The sequence below is a fragment of the Carassius auratus genome, unplaced genomic scaffold (assembly GCF_003368295.1).
Source record: "Carassius auratus strain Wakin unplaced genomic scaffold, ASM336829v1 scaf_tig00010418, whole genome shotgun sequence".
Lineage (NCBI taxonomy): Eukaryota > Metazoa > Chordata > Actinopteri > Cypriniformes > Cyprinidae > Carassius > Carassius auratus.
In genome coordinates, this window is record NW_020524121.1 from 46,284 (window position 1) to 58,711 (window position 12,428).

At 39.3% G+C, this 12,428-nt stretch overlaps 1 protein-coding gene across 3 annotated transcripts in view; it reads left to right on the forward strand.

The window, feature by feature from the left end:
• reln (reelin) overlaps positions 1-12,428 on the forward strand; it is a 108,228-nt gene that overhangs the window by 17,514 nt on the left and 78,286 nt on the right. For all 3 annotated transcript variants that reach the window (XM_026245757.1, XM_026245758.1, XM_026245760.1), the window contains exons 2-3: positions 1,595-1,702; positions 10,730-10,865. In XM_026245757.1, the coding sequence (XP_026101542.1) occupies positions 1,595-1,702; positions 10,730-10,865 (244 nt within the window). The remainder of the gene's footprint in view (positions 1-1,594; positions 1,703-10,729; positions 10,866-12,428) is intronic.

Genomic DNA, 12,428 nt, shown 5'->3' on the forward strand with positions numbered 1-12,428 from the left:
AATAAGAGAGAAACAGACTAATATTAGCGTAGATGCCATTCTTCTAATGATGTAGAAAGTACATCGGGTGTTATGTGAAGTGTTTCTGGTTCCGGTTTACCTAATTAATGCAGCCTAAAAATATTTTAACGGATTTGGATATTAAAAGCATATTAGTTTATTATGTGTAAGCCAGGTTAAAGAGATGGGTCTTTAATCTAGATTTAAACTGCAAGAGTGTGTCTGCCTCCCGAACAATGTTAGGTAGGTTATTCCAGAGTTTAGGAGCCAAATAGGAAAAGGATCTGCCGCCCGCAGTTGATTTTGATATTCTAGGTATTATCAAATTGCCTGAGTTTTGAGAACGTAGCGGACGTGGAGGATTATAATGTAACAAGAGCTCATTCAAATACTGAGGTGCTAAACCATTCAGGGCTTTATAAGTAATAAGCAATATTTTAAAATCTATACGATGTTTGATAGGGAGCCAGTGCAGTGTGGATAGGACCGGGCTAATATGGTCATACTTCCTGGTTCTAGTAAGAACACTTGCTGCTGCATTTTGGACTAGCTGTAGTTTGTTTACCAAGCGTGCAGAACAACCACCCAATAAAGCTTTACAATAATCTAACCTTGAGCTCATAAATGCATGGATTAACATTTCTGCATTTGACATTGAGAGCATAGGCCGTAATTTACATATATTTTTGAGATGGAAAAATGCAGTTTTACAAATGCTGGAAACGTGGCTTTCTAAGGAAAGATTGCGATCAAATAGCACACCTAGGTTCCTAACTGATGACGAAGAATTGACAGAGCATCCATCAAGTCTTAGACAGTGTTCTAGGTTATTACAAGCAGAGTTTTTAGGTCCTATAATTAATACTCAGTTTTTTCAGAATTTAGCAGTAAGAATTTTTTTATATCAACTATGCATTCTATTAGTTTTTCAAATTGGTGTGTTTCACCGGGCCACGAAGAAATATAGAGCTGAGTATCATCAGCATAACAGTGAAAGCTAACACCATGTTTCCTGATGATATCTCCCAAGGGTAACATATAAAGCGTGAAGAGTAGCGGCCCTAGTACTGAGCCTTGAGGTACTCCATACTGCACTTGTGATCGATATGATACATCTTCATTCACTGCTACGAACTGATGGCGGTCATATAAGTACGATTTAAACCATGCTAATGCACTTCCACTGATGCCAACAAAGTGTTCAAGTCTATGCAAAAGAATGCTGTGGTCAATTGTGTCAAACGCAGCACTAAGATCCAATAAAACTAATAGAGAGATACACCCACAATCAGATGATAAGAGCAGGTAATTTGTAACATTTGTAAGGAGAGCAGTCTCAGTACTAATAAATTAATAAATCAGACATCAAAACAGGGGCAGATGAATTATGATGTAGTGGACTGCTGTGGGCCAGAAAGTCCAGGGCTACTTTTTGGTCCCCTGATGAGTACCAAAGCACTTTTCCAAAGGTTCTCTTACAGTTATCTTCACTGTGATGATTTATCTTTGTGGACTATTTTTTGATGGATTTTTCTCAGTTGTCTCTGAATTCTGACCCTCTGTCTCTCCTCTCTCTCTCTGTGTGTGTCTGCAGTGACGATCTCCACCAGTACTTACTTCGATGGGCTGCTGGTCACCGGTCTCTACACCTCCACTTCTGTCCAGTCGTCTCCCATCCCAGCATCTCCAGCCTTTGGCTTCGGTAAGTCTTGAATAAGTCTAAAATTAGATGAAAAGAAAAATGCTTACAGTCAGGCTAGAAAACCAATGGATAGTAAGGATGTATATACTTTACTCGTTGTAGAGCTGCAGATTTTTTTTTTACCGGCTGATGATTATTTTAAATGAGAGAATTAATAAAAATCAAAGACCTTGCACTTTCTCATTGTTCAGAAATAAACATTGTCCTTTTATTTATACTGGGGTTTTCATAATGCAAACTATTCCAAATCTCTTTTACCTAGAACAGTGCCTTAATACACCCAACATTCTGAAGCAGAGCTGGTTATGAAATCATGACATGGACTCATGAATATTAATTAGGTGACGTTGTTAGGTAACCTTCCTGGAACATCCGCCTACGTAATATATTAATATTCATAGGCCAAGCATTAAGCGTAGTTGGTGACTATCCAGGTGACTAGCATCCACTTACCAGCGTCTGGCTTTCAGAAGATCACTTAGCGCCATTAAATAAATTGAATGACATTTTATGCCAAGTTTAATTAATCCCAGAAGGGAAAGTGTTAATTTAACTCTGCATTGATGTTTCTGTAACTTTCCAATGAATCCTCGGCAGTTCCAATATGGTCCCACTTGGGAAAACTTGATCTCTGTTGAGGTCGTCTCTGTGCCCTTTACAGATTCAGTGAGTTATAATGAAATGCAGATAATGCCAGTGCAGTGTATCAGAGGCAGCTGTGATGTGTGTGTGTGTATTAATATATATACATATATATATATATATATATATATATATATATATATATATATATATATATATATATATACATATATATATACACACACAGTGGGGCTTGAAAGTTTGGGCACCTCTTGCAGAATCTGTGAAAATATAATATATAATTGAGTAATTTTCAAAAAATAAGAGAGATCATACTAAATGCATGTTATTTTTTATTTAGTACTGTCCTGAGTAAGATATTGTACATAAAATATATTAACATTTAGTCCACAAGACAAAAAAATTGCTGAAATTATTAAAATAACCCCACTCAAAAGTTTGGGAACCCTTAGTTCTTAGTACTGTGTGTGGTCCACCTGTACACCTGATGATCCACGACTGTCTTTCTGTTTTGTGATGGTTGTTACTTTTTTTATTCAGATGTCCAGTTTAATTACAGTTTAAAATATGAATTAAATATTTTTAAATATATCTTTTCATTTGTCAATTTAAAAGTGTTTATTATTTCTATCTATCTTTATGTTCATTCCTGGTGCTTATTGGTTGGAATTATTGTTCAAATCATTCAGCATAAACTCTGCGTCTCATTCAGTATTGGTCCACAAGCTAGTGTAAGCAGGTGTAAACCTCTCCTTCACTGTGTCAGTAAACCATTGACATCTGTTTCCATGCAAACACGCCCCCTTACATGTAAATTAGGCTCATTACAGAGTGGGTTTTATTCATAAAATGCCATGCTATTTGTTCAGAGCAGTTAGATCACACTATGATAAAAAAAAAAAAGTGAAGTGACATTCAGCCAAGTATGGTGACCCATACTCAGAATTTGTGCTCTGCATTTAACCCATCTGAAATGCACACACACAGAGCAGTGAACACACACACACACACTGTGAGCACACACCCGGAGCAGTGTTCATCATTTATGCTGCGGCGCCCGGGGAGCAGTTGGGGGTTCGATGCCTTGCTCAAGGGCACCTAAGTCATGGTATTGAAGGTGGAGAGAGAGCTGTTCATGCACTAACCCCACCAACAATTCCTGTCAGCCCGAGACTAGAACCCACAACCCTACGATTCGGAGTCCAACCCTCTAACCATTAGGCCACGACTTCCCTATTGACAAAGTTTAGTCCATTACTAATTAAAGATTACTCATGAAAACTGTAGTTAGTAACGTTATCTAGATTAATTTTTTTTAGGTAATGTTAATCTGACTACTTCTTACATAACTTTTAGATTACCTTTTTATCTAACTTGTTTAAACTTACCATAAACATGCCGCATTGATTAAAAATAAAAATAAAAAATAAATTAATAAAAGATAAACCAAAGAGAAAGATATCAACATAATAAAGTGCTTTGAACATTACATTAAACCAGGTTTCAATCTGGGCTTAATGTAAGAACTGCAGTGGGTTTGTGAGTTGATGAAAAGCTAATAATTAAACAGCAAGAAAAATCTCACACTTACAGATGATTCTAAAGCTCTTCATCATCTCCTTTGATTCTCATCTCCTGTCCTCTCTTTCTCTTACATTAACTTATGTCTGTCAATCCATATTCATGTTTCATAATGTATTCATCCATATTCATGTATTCATCAATGTATTTACATGAGTATTCTGTATTGTGCATATTGTCAAAGCTAAATGGTATGACAGTAGGGTTTTTAGAAAGGACATTTTAAAAGAGAAAAAGAAGAATAAGGGAAAATCAATAAATTAGCAATATTTACTGCCATTTTAAGAAATAATAAAGAAACAAAAAAGTAACTGTAAACTGATTATGAGCATTATAAAATGTAATACACTGTAATTGCGAGTACTTGATTTTTGGAGTCTGATTCTGTGATCCAGATCCGTTACCGTGCAGCTCTGTCAGTGTGATGTTTTAGTGTGAGTTTAGTGTGAGTTTAGTGTGAGTCTGTTAGCTCTGTCAGTGAGAGATCTCTGCAGGATCGCTGGGTTTGTGCTGAGCAGCAGGTGATGCGGATCTTGCAATGGTTTCGATTTCTTTGAGCAAGTTGACCTAGACACACACATTCACACATTCAAATCTGATGGGTTTGTGTGTATGTGTCTGCCAAATGTGTAAAAATGAAAACAGAACATTTTAATAATGTTTCTCATGACAAATGAACCTTAGTGTTAACATGAATAACAGACTGGATTTTGACGTCTGCTTAATGGATATTCACACCTAAATTAATGTTAAATGTGAACAGTTTCAAACTGAATTACACGGTGCAGCTTCTTTGCCAGAAATTGTAGTTTCTGCCGATGTAATTATCACAATCTGTTTCCAAAGGGTTATGAAGGGTGATTATCACATCCAGTGAAAAAACACAAAAAGAATTTAAAAAAAAAATACAAATTTAAATTGTTTAAATTTTTGTTAGAAATTGCGTAAAACAGTGTGTTTGTGAAGCAGGAGTGGGTGCCATTTCCTGAATTTACTCTCTGCTTTCATTTACATGCTACTTTATGCTATTATTCTTGGTTCACATTGTGTGTGTGTGTGTGTGTGTGTGTGTGTGTGTGTGTGTGTGTGTGTGTGTGTGTGTGTGTGTGTGTGTGTGTGTGTGTGTGTGCGTGTGTGTGTGTGTGTGCGCGCATGCTTGTGCTCTCATGGGGTTGAAGAGCTGTCAGTCCCTGAGAGACTTCAAAAGCTCAGCAGCTCTGTGATCAGCTTGCTCTTTGACTCCTCTGACAGGCCCTCAGCTACACACACACACACACACACACACACACATTACTGCTCACCCACTGGTGAACATTTCACACATGCATCTCTGTAACTCAGTGCTGTAAAACACATATAGCCTGTAAACACTCATGAATGTTATCTGAAACATGCTGTAATTTATTTAATTTATTTCTTCAAGTAACACAAAGTCAGGGATCAGCAGGGAGTAACAAAACAGTCCCTTTATGTATCACATATACTAGAAAATACTGCTGTATATATGATTTGTCCTCTATTTTATACAAATAATATATATATGCAGGACGTTTAAGTGACAATAACTAAATGTATACTCTCAAAAGAGCTTGCATGAAATGTATTTCTAACTGTATTTCATTAGTGGTGGTGCATTTGAGTGCATGTATTTAGAGAAGTATTAAGATATGTGCAGCAGACAGAGCAGGGTTGATGAATGTAGGAGACATGATCCTGTAAAAAAAACACAATGCTCCAGTGCACAGGAAGGATTTTGTGATTGAGACAGTGATCTACTGAACTAAGATCTGACTGAGATGCATCTGCTGTTAGTAAGTATAAATACAGTCCTTCCATTCATCACACTGCACACCTCTTCCACCTCTCTTGTGTTCTTTACCATTGTTGTGAAGACCTACATATTTTCTAGGATGCACTTTCACTTTCTGATCAATTTTTTAAGTTCCTCTGAGGATAACAGAAGAGCCCTAGAGAAAGGCTCCTAATGGAGGAGGGATAAGATGCACTTTCCCAAGCTTTAAATGGTTTGGTTGAAAGCAAAACCATCCTTAAATTTCTGCTTCTAAAAGCCCATCCATCGCGAGCATCTTATCTTGTCTTCTAGTTTATAAAAGGCATCCATGAGGGCACTAGTGACCCAAATGTTGTTGGAAAAAAAGATGTTTTTTTCCTCATTGGCAACATTGTCTTGATTTGTTAATTACACTTTGCCGGCTGTTGGCATGAAGCTGTCACGAGCGGGTGCCCGGCGTCCCAGAGGCCATGCTGGGTGAAAGTGCTTCAGATGCGAGGCGATCTCCAGGGCTGCCCGCGTCCCACCTGTCTCAGCCGCTCGTGTCACCAGCTCGTCTACGCCAGCCAGGCTGCTCCAAAGGGAACGCTGCGCCGCGGCCGTCGAAAATTAGCACAAGTCAAGTCCGATTAATTAATTTCTAGCTTGCACCATTAGCCGGGGAGTCACGTCAAATTAAACTTCAAATTAGTGCTAATGCCTCCCAGGAGATGCAGAAGAGCTTCAGCTGCGTCCGTGACGAAACAGGCCCTCTGGCACTATGCTGACTTTTGACATTGCTCCTGTCTATCATCTCAACTTTATTCTGATCGCGAATCCTTCTGAAAGTCACTGAAATGGCCATTCTGAGATGAGAGGAGTGGAAACTAGTGGAGGACATGAATCTGATTAAAAAAGCATCACAAAACATGAATATGGATGGACAGACATAAGTTAATGTAAGAGAAAGAGAGGAGATGAGAATCAAAGGAGATGATGAAGAGCTTTAGAATCATCTGTAAGTGTGAGATTTTTCTTGCTGTCATCAATTAGATGCCAAAGTATCCAACCAAGTTTCCACATTCTTTTCAAAAGTAACAAAAAAGATTTTCACCGAAGGGAAGAAATTTCTCCAACACTGAAAGATGCTCTTTGTGCTTTGGAGGTCTAAAAGCCAATAGACTTGAGTCACAAATGTGGTTTCACGTAATCAAAGAAGGTCTGTGACTGGACTTGGATAGTCTCGCATAGCCAGACCTTCAAACTGACGGCTGAACGTCTGGAAATCATGAAAGCTTTCATTGGTCAAGGGCTGCACATCCAATTACAGTTTGTCTCGTTCAGCGTCACGTTACGAGGCGTGGAAATGTTGCAATAATAACAGACCAGTGTGTAAAGCTATCTGACGTATTGTAAAGATTCTATGCCACAAACTTTAAATATTTGAAATACTTTTAAAAATCCAGCATTTAGTTGTTCCTGATAAGCGATGTTCGTCACAGTTGTAAACTCGACGGCTTTCTTCTTTCATGAGAGGGTTTGGAGCCACGATATCTTTGTTTCCGGACTGAACATTAAAGAACGTGACACACACGTTTTGCAGAAGTCCTGTAGAATTCAACCAATCCGATGAGGACTTCGACACTTCTGAAGTGTTTCCACTTTTGTGTCCCTTATGCATCAGACATTTAGCCAACGGTCGATGGATGTGAGGTTGAGGCTGAGACTAGGACGTGGACAGCACTGACTCATTCCTTGACTTCAGTCTTCTGACTGGGAAAGATGCTTATTTTTTTTTCATTTCGGTTCTGTTGTTGCTTTTACACATATTGACTAAATTGTATTGAGGATGTAATAAGGCTGATTATTTTGTTGGTGAGAAGCACAGACACTGATGGGCTGTTGAGTGATAGAAACAGAGAAATGCTCCAGTTCCGCTATGAGACAGCAGCAAATGAAATCAAATGACCCAGATTAACTGCTCTATAATGAACTATTGATCCACGTTTCACAACATCATTTTTACTACAAAGACAAGTCATGAACCAGCACTGGTTGGGGTCAAAGATCAGAGGTCAGAGGTCACCTCACAGCTGCAATAGATGTTTGTGTGTAGTAATAGTAATGATAATGATAATTAATGATTTCAAAAACACATTAGAGACGAACACTGTATCAGCTAGAATGCTGGTGTTTAGATTAAATTATTTTTTTCAGATTCACTGGGATCGGCTCCAGATGGCCAGTTCAACACAGGAAACCCTTCACTAGTTTCTATGTATTTCTATAGTATCACGGCTCACTGGGCAGCTGGTGCAGATCCAAGTCCACAGTTCAACATTCAGAAAGTGAAAAGATCAGGAGCAAAGCAACGGCAGTGCAAAGGGCCTCAGCTGTAGTTCAGTGCATGTATGTAGCAGTGAATAAATCTGATCTGTGATTATAAACACACACACACACAGATTCTCCCAGGTGGCTGAATTGTCTTCTGGCCAATAATCCTCTCTGCATTGTGTCGGCCCCCACTCCCGCGGCCCCGGGCTCCTGCATCTCTGAGTCGGGCACACAGCTTCTTCCTGGCAACACAAAGAGCACTTCTGTCAGAGGCATGACAATGGCAGTGTAGGATGATTGGCAGATTATGAAATGGACCAATGGCAAAGCGAGGAAGGGTTGCCAAGTGATCCAGAAGCTTCTGGACCTCCAGTTTCCGAGCCTGGGTAAGTTTCTCAGGGGAACAAAGTGACTTTTGGCAAGAAATGCCATATAATACAACATTAAATCAACGACGTCATGTTCTACGTATGTCTTTCTATAAGGCCTGAGAAGCCCAGACACGTCTAGATCTCACTAACCCACTCAGTCACATACTGTATGTTGAATTAATAAATATTCATACCCTGCTGTTGCATGATGGACGACGAGCCGGCTCTGAGCGTGTGGAAGATATACGCTGAGATTCAGAGAGAAGGAGACGAGGCCGCATGGGTGGTGCAGGAGGATTCGGGATGGAGAGAAGAAAACCTCTTTATTTGAAGTGACACTTGATAGATGAGCAAACATCCTACAAACCTCCAGTGTGTCAACACTTATAATGAAAACACTAAATATGTATTTAATTACTGATAGGAACAAACACTTTTCATTTGGAGATCAATGCATGTTCAAATAAAAAGCATTTAATTTTCATTTGTCAATGACTCTGTATGTTGCCAAACCATGATTTGACCTGATAAATTGCAACACTGGGGTTAAAGGGATAGCTCACCCAAAAATGAAAGTTCTGTCATTAATTACTCATCCTCATGTCACTCCAAACCTGTAAGACCAAATAAAGGTGTTTTTGGTTTGGAATGACATGAGGGTGAGTAATTTTCATTTTTGTTTGAACTCTCTTTAACAGTAATAAGTCATATTGTGCTTTATTCTACTGATATGTGTCGAGTTGAAATTATGAATCTGCATTTTAATGAGCAGCAGTGAGCATCATGCGTGCCAGTCTGTGCCACCCCGTGCCCATCTGTTGTTCGCCAAATCATCTTACTCTCATTTAGAGGCCATTTGGAGTAAAAATCTCAGACTAGGTTATCGAACGCCGTGGAAAGTGTGTGTATGTATGTGTGTGTGTGTGTGTGTGTGTGTGTGTGTATGTGTGTGTGTGTGTATGTGCGCGTGAGCGTGTGTGAAGCGAGTGCAGAGGACTTTATTCAGCTCGAGTGTGGGTGGCCGTGGGAGATCGCAGGTCGCTCAACTGCCATTAATCACGCCGACGGCTCTCTAGTTTTCTATCTGCATGTGAAAGGAAATGCACACATTGTTTATGGCTTTGACTGGTACCATTATTTCAGTCCTGTGAGAGAAGTTTACTCTGGACATCATAAATGAAATGGAAACACTGAGTGATGATATCAGCCCACTGGAGGCCTGTTAACACTGACACTTCATCCTCACTAAACATGAAGAACTGGAGAAATACAAACTTCTGAGTTTTTAATGTTATTTTATTGAGGGTGTTTTGTAAAACAGTGTTTTGGGTCTGAAACAAAGACAGAAACATAATTGTGACATTTTGGCAGCTATAATTAGCCACAAACATTCGCTGTCGATTCTCTGTCCTCTGTCTATCATGTCTTATAAACCAGCAAAAAAATAGAAGCACAATCTGATTAATGAGCATTAATGGGGCAGTGATTTGCTAGAATGTGACGATTTTGTTTCTTTAATAATGCTGTAACATTTATAATTTATCTGCACACCATTTGAAGCTGGTGTATATCATTTTTTGGGTTGCAATCCAATTTAAAGTGCAGAATAAAGGAATTAACAATTAATAACAATGAATTAACAACCCCATTACTTAAAGTAGAATGAAAAGGCATAGCCAGTATGAATTTGTAATTGACTTTCTGAAGAGTGAAAAACGTTCAGATTGCAGGTAAATCATATTTTTCCAGGCAGATTGTTTGCACTATTAATGGCATGTGATCAAATCTGGTTTGTGTGTCCAGAGATGACCAGTCTTTCTGTATGGGTTGCATTGGTAACGATGCAGGCGTATCTACATATGTGACGAGGCTTTCAAAACATATGCAGGAAAACTGGAGGTGCATCAATCCAAAGAAGCACCCTGTCGAGTCACGGTGCAAAGCTCCTCTGTCACAGAAGAAAAACTCAGCAATGGAGGAGACTGCTATACATTTGGATTTTATTCAGACATGTTTTGGACTTTTTAGTTTTAGGCATCTGCCTGTAGCAGATTATATTTAAAACTTACATTGTGCACATTATGCGTGATGTCTCTTATGTATATTGTGTATGTTACTCTACGTGACCTTGTGAATTGCCCCTATGGGAAAAATAAAGTGTTTGAATTTTTTCTTTCAAAACTTTCAAAAACCCATCTGGACAATAAATGCATATGCAAAAAAATCAGATTTTTTCCGAACTTCTTTGTTTCCATGTTGCTGGCAAACCGCTTGGATTATGTCGATTTCCACAAAAAATTGGTGGTTTTATCTCACAAACGATGAGCTCACATGTCGGATATTGTTATCATTGTGTGTCTTTCTCAGGGGTGATGTCAGACAGACAGTTCGGGACTCAGTTTGTGTGCAGTGTGGTGGCGTCTCACGTCAGTCACCTGCCCTCCACCAGCCTCAGCTTCATCTGGATCGCTCCTCCACCCGGCACCGGCTGCGTCAACTTCATGTGAGTCATGCATTCAACACCTACAGCTCATGCAAACTGCTCCACTCTATTTCAGGCATGAGGAAATCTCTGTTTCACCTGAGAGATTGTTGTGTTTGAATAAAACATGCCACGCTTCCAAAAAAAAAAAAAAAAAACTCTCTGATGTAGGTTTGCAATAAACATGCATGCAAGTTTCAGATCAACAGAAGTCCACACCGTTTCTCAGAAAAATCATGCACTAATCAGAGAAATGCAGGCCTGCTGAGAAGAGCTTTTCCTCCACACATCTAGATGTCACTCTTTAAATTCTCAGTGCAGATTCAAGAATGAGGTCAGGTGTGAATATTCATGCTGCCTTTCCTAGTCAGAAATTGGGCATGAACTGCCGTCTAAGTTATATCTATGACTGGGAAACCTTGAGATCATTTTGATGGCTAGTGTCCTAGTAAAGCTGCCATTAACATTTTATTTGTTTTTGCTGTTTTTTACATTCATTGCTGTTACATGTATATTTAAATATTATAAGTAGCCTTTCAAACTGCATTTATTTCACTGAAATTCCAAAATTGTCAGAACGCTGTCTGTGTTTATATGCCTGTCGATGATTGGGACGCTAAATTTTATTCAAAATCTGTTGGATAGTAACAAAATATCTCCAATGCATTTTGACTTTAACAAGATTTCCTGAAGAAATTAGCAGGATTGAACCTGTTGCACTGCATGATCCCGGTTCTTTCTCTCAACACACTTGAACATGAAAGAATATGTGCAGGAATTAGTGTACTCAGTATAATGACAGACTGCTCAGAGATGTCTTGGTTTGTGCTTTAAACTCCACACGAAAGCAAAGTAAAGCACATTTAAAGCTTCTTGTCTGATTGTGCAGATACACACATACATTACACATTAATTTCAAGGGTAAATATGTCGATTTGCCAGTTCATATGGAGGTGAACAATCATTGCTAATAGTGGTGAGGTGTATGTTTGCGGTTTACTATAGCTCAGAGAACAAGCACACAGATGGAGACAGCACCTTCGTCTACCCTGCCCATTATGCTGCTCTTCTGTCAGAGCCAAACCCTAATTTAAGAGCCGATTTTCAGGATTCATGATGTGGCCGTTCACTGCCATACTTCACGGTCTTCCAGTCTTTGTCAGGCATGCCACTAACAAATCTCTGATGGCGAGGCCACGGGTCAGAGGAGCCTTGTCCTGTGCACACGCGTGTGTTCGTGTCTTCCTGCCGTTTGTCACTTTGAGAGTTTATGTCAGGTGGACAGAGAGCATGGTTTCTGAGTGTCCAAGGCCAAGTGTTCAGCCTTCATTCATAACCCTGCCATGAAAGCATGCTGGGAATAAAGCGCCGCTGCTTCTGATGCGAGCAGTGTTTAGGCATTTCTGTTATTACGATTAATTGTGGTGGAATGGAGTTCGGGCTGTTTGTGATGGACCATCTGTTCAGGGCAGCCTGTGTTTCTGGAACATACACAACAGCTATGTTCTCTTTGCTTATTGTTATTTTCCTTTCCTGGAAAGAGTCAATCGTATATAATGTCTTTGGCTAAACAAACCAATTCCA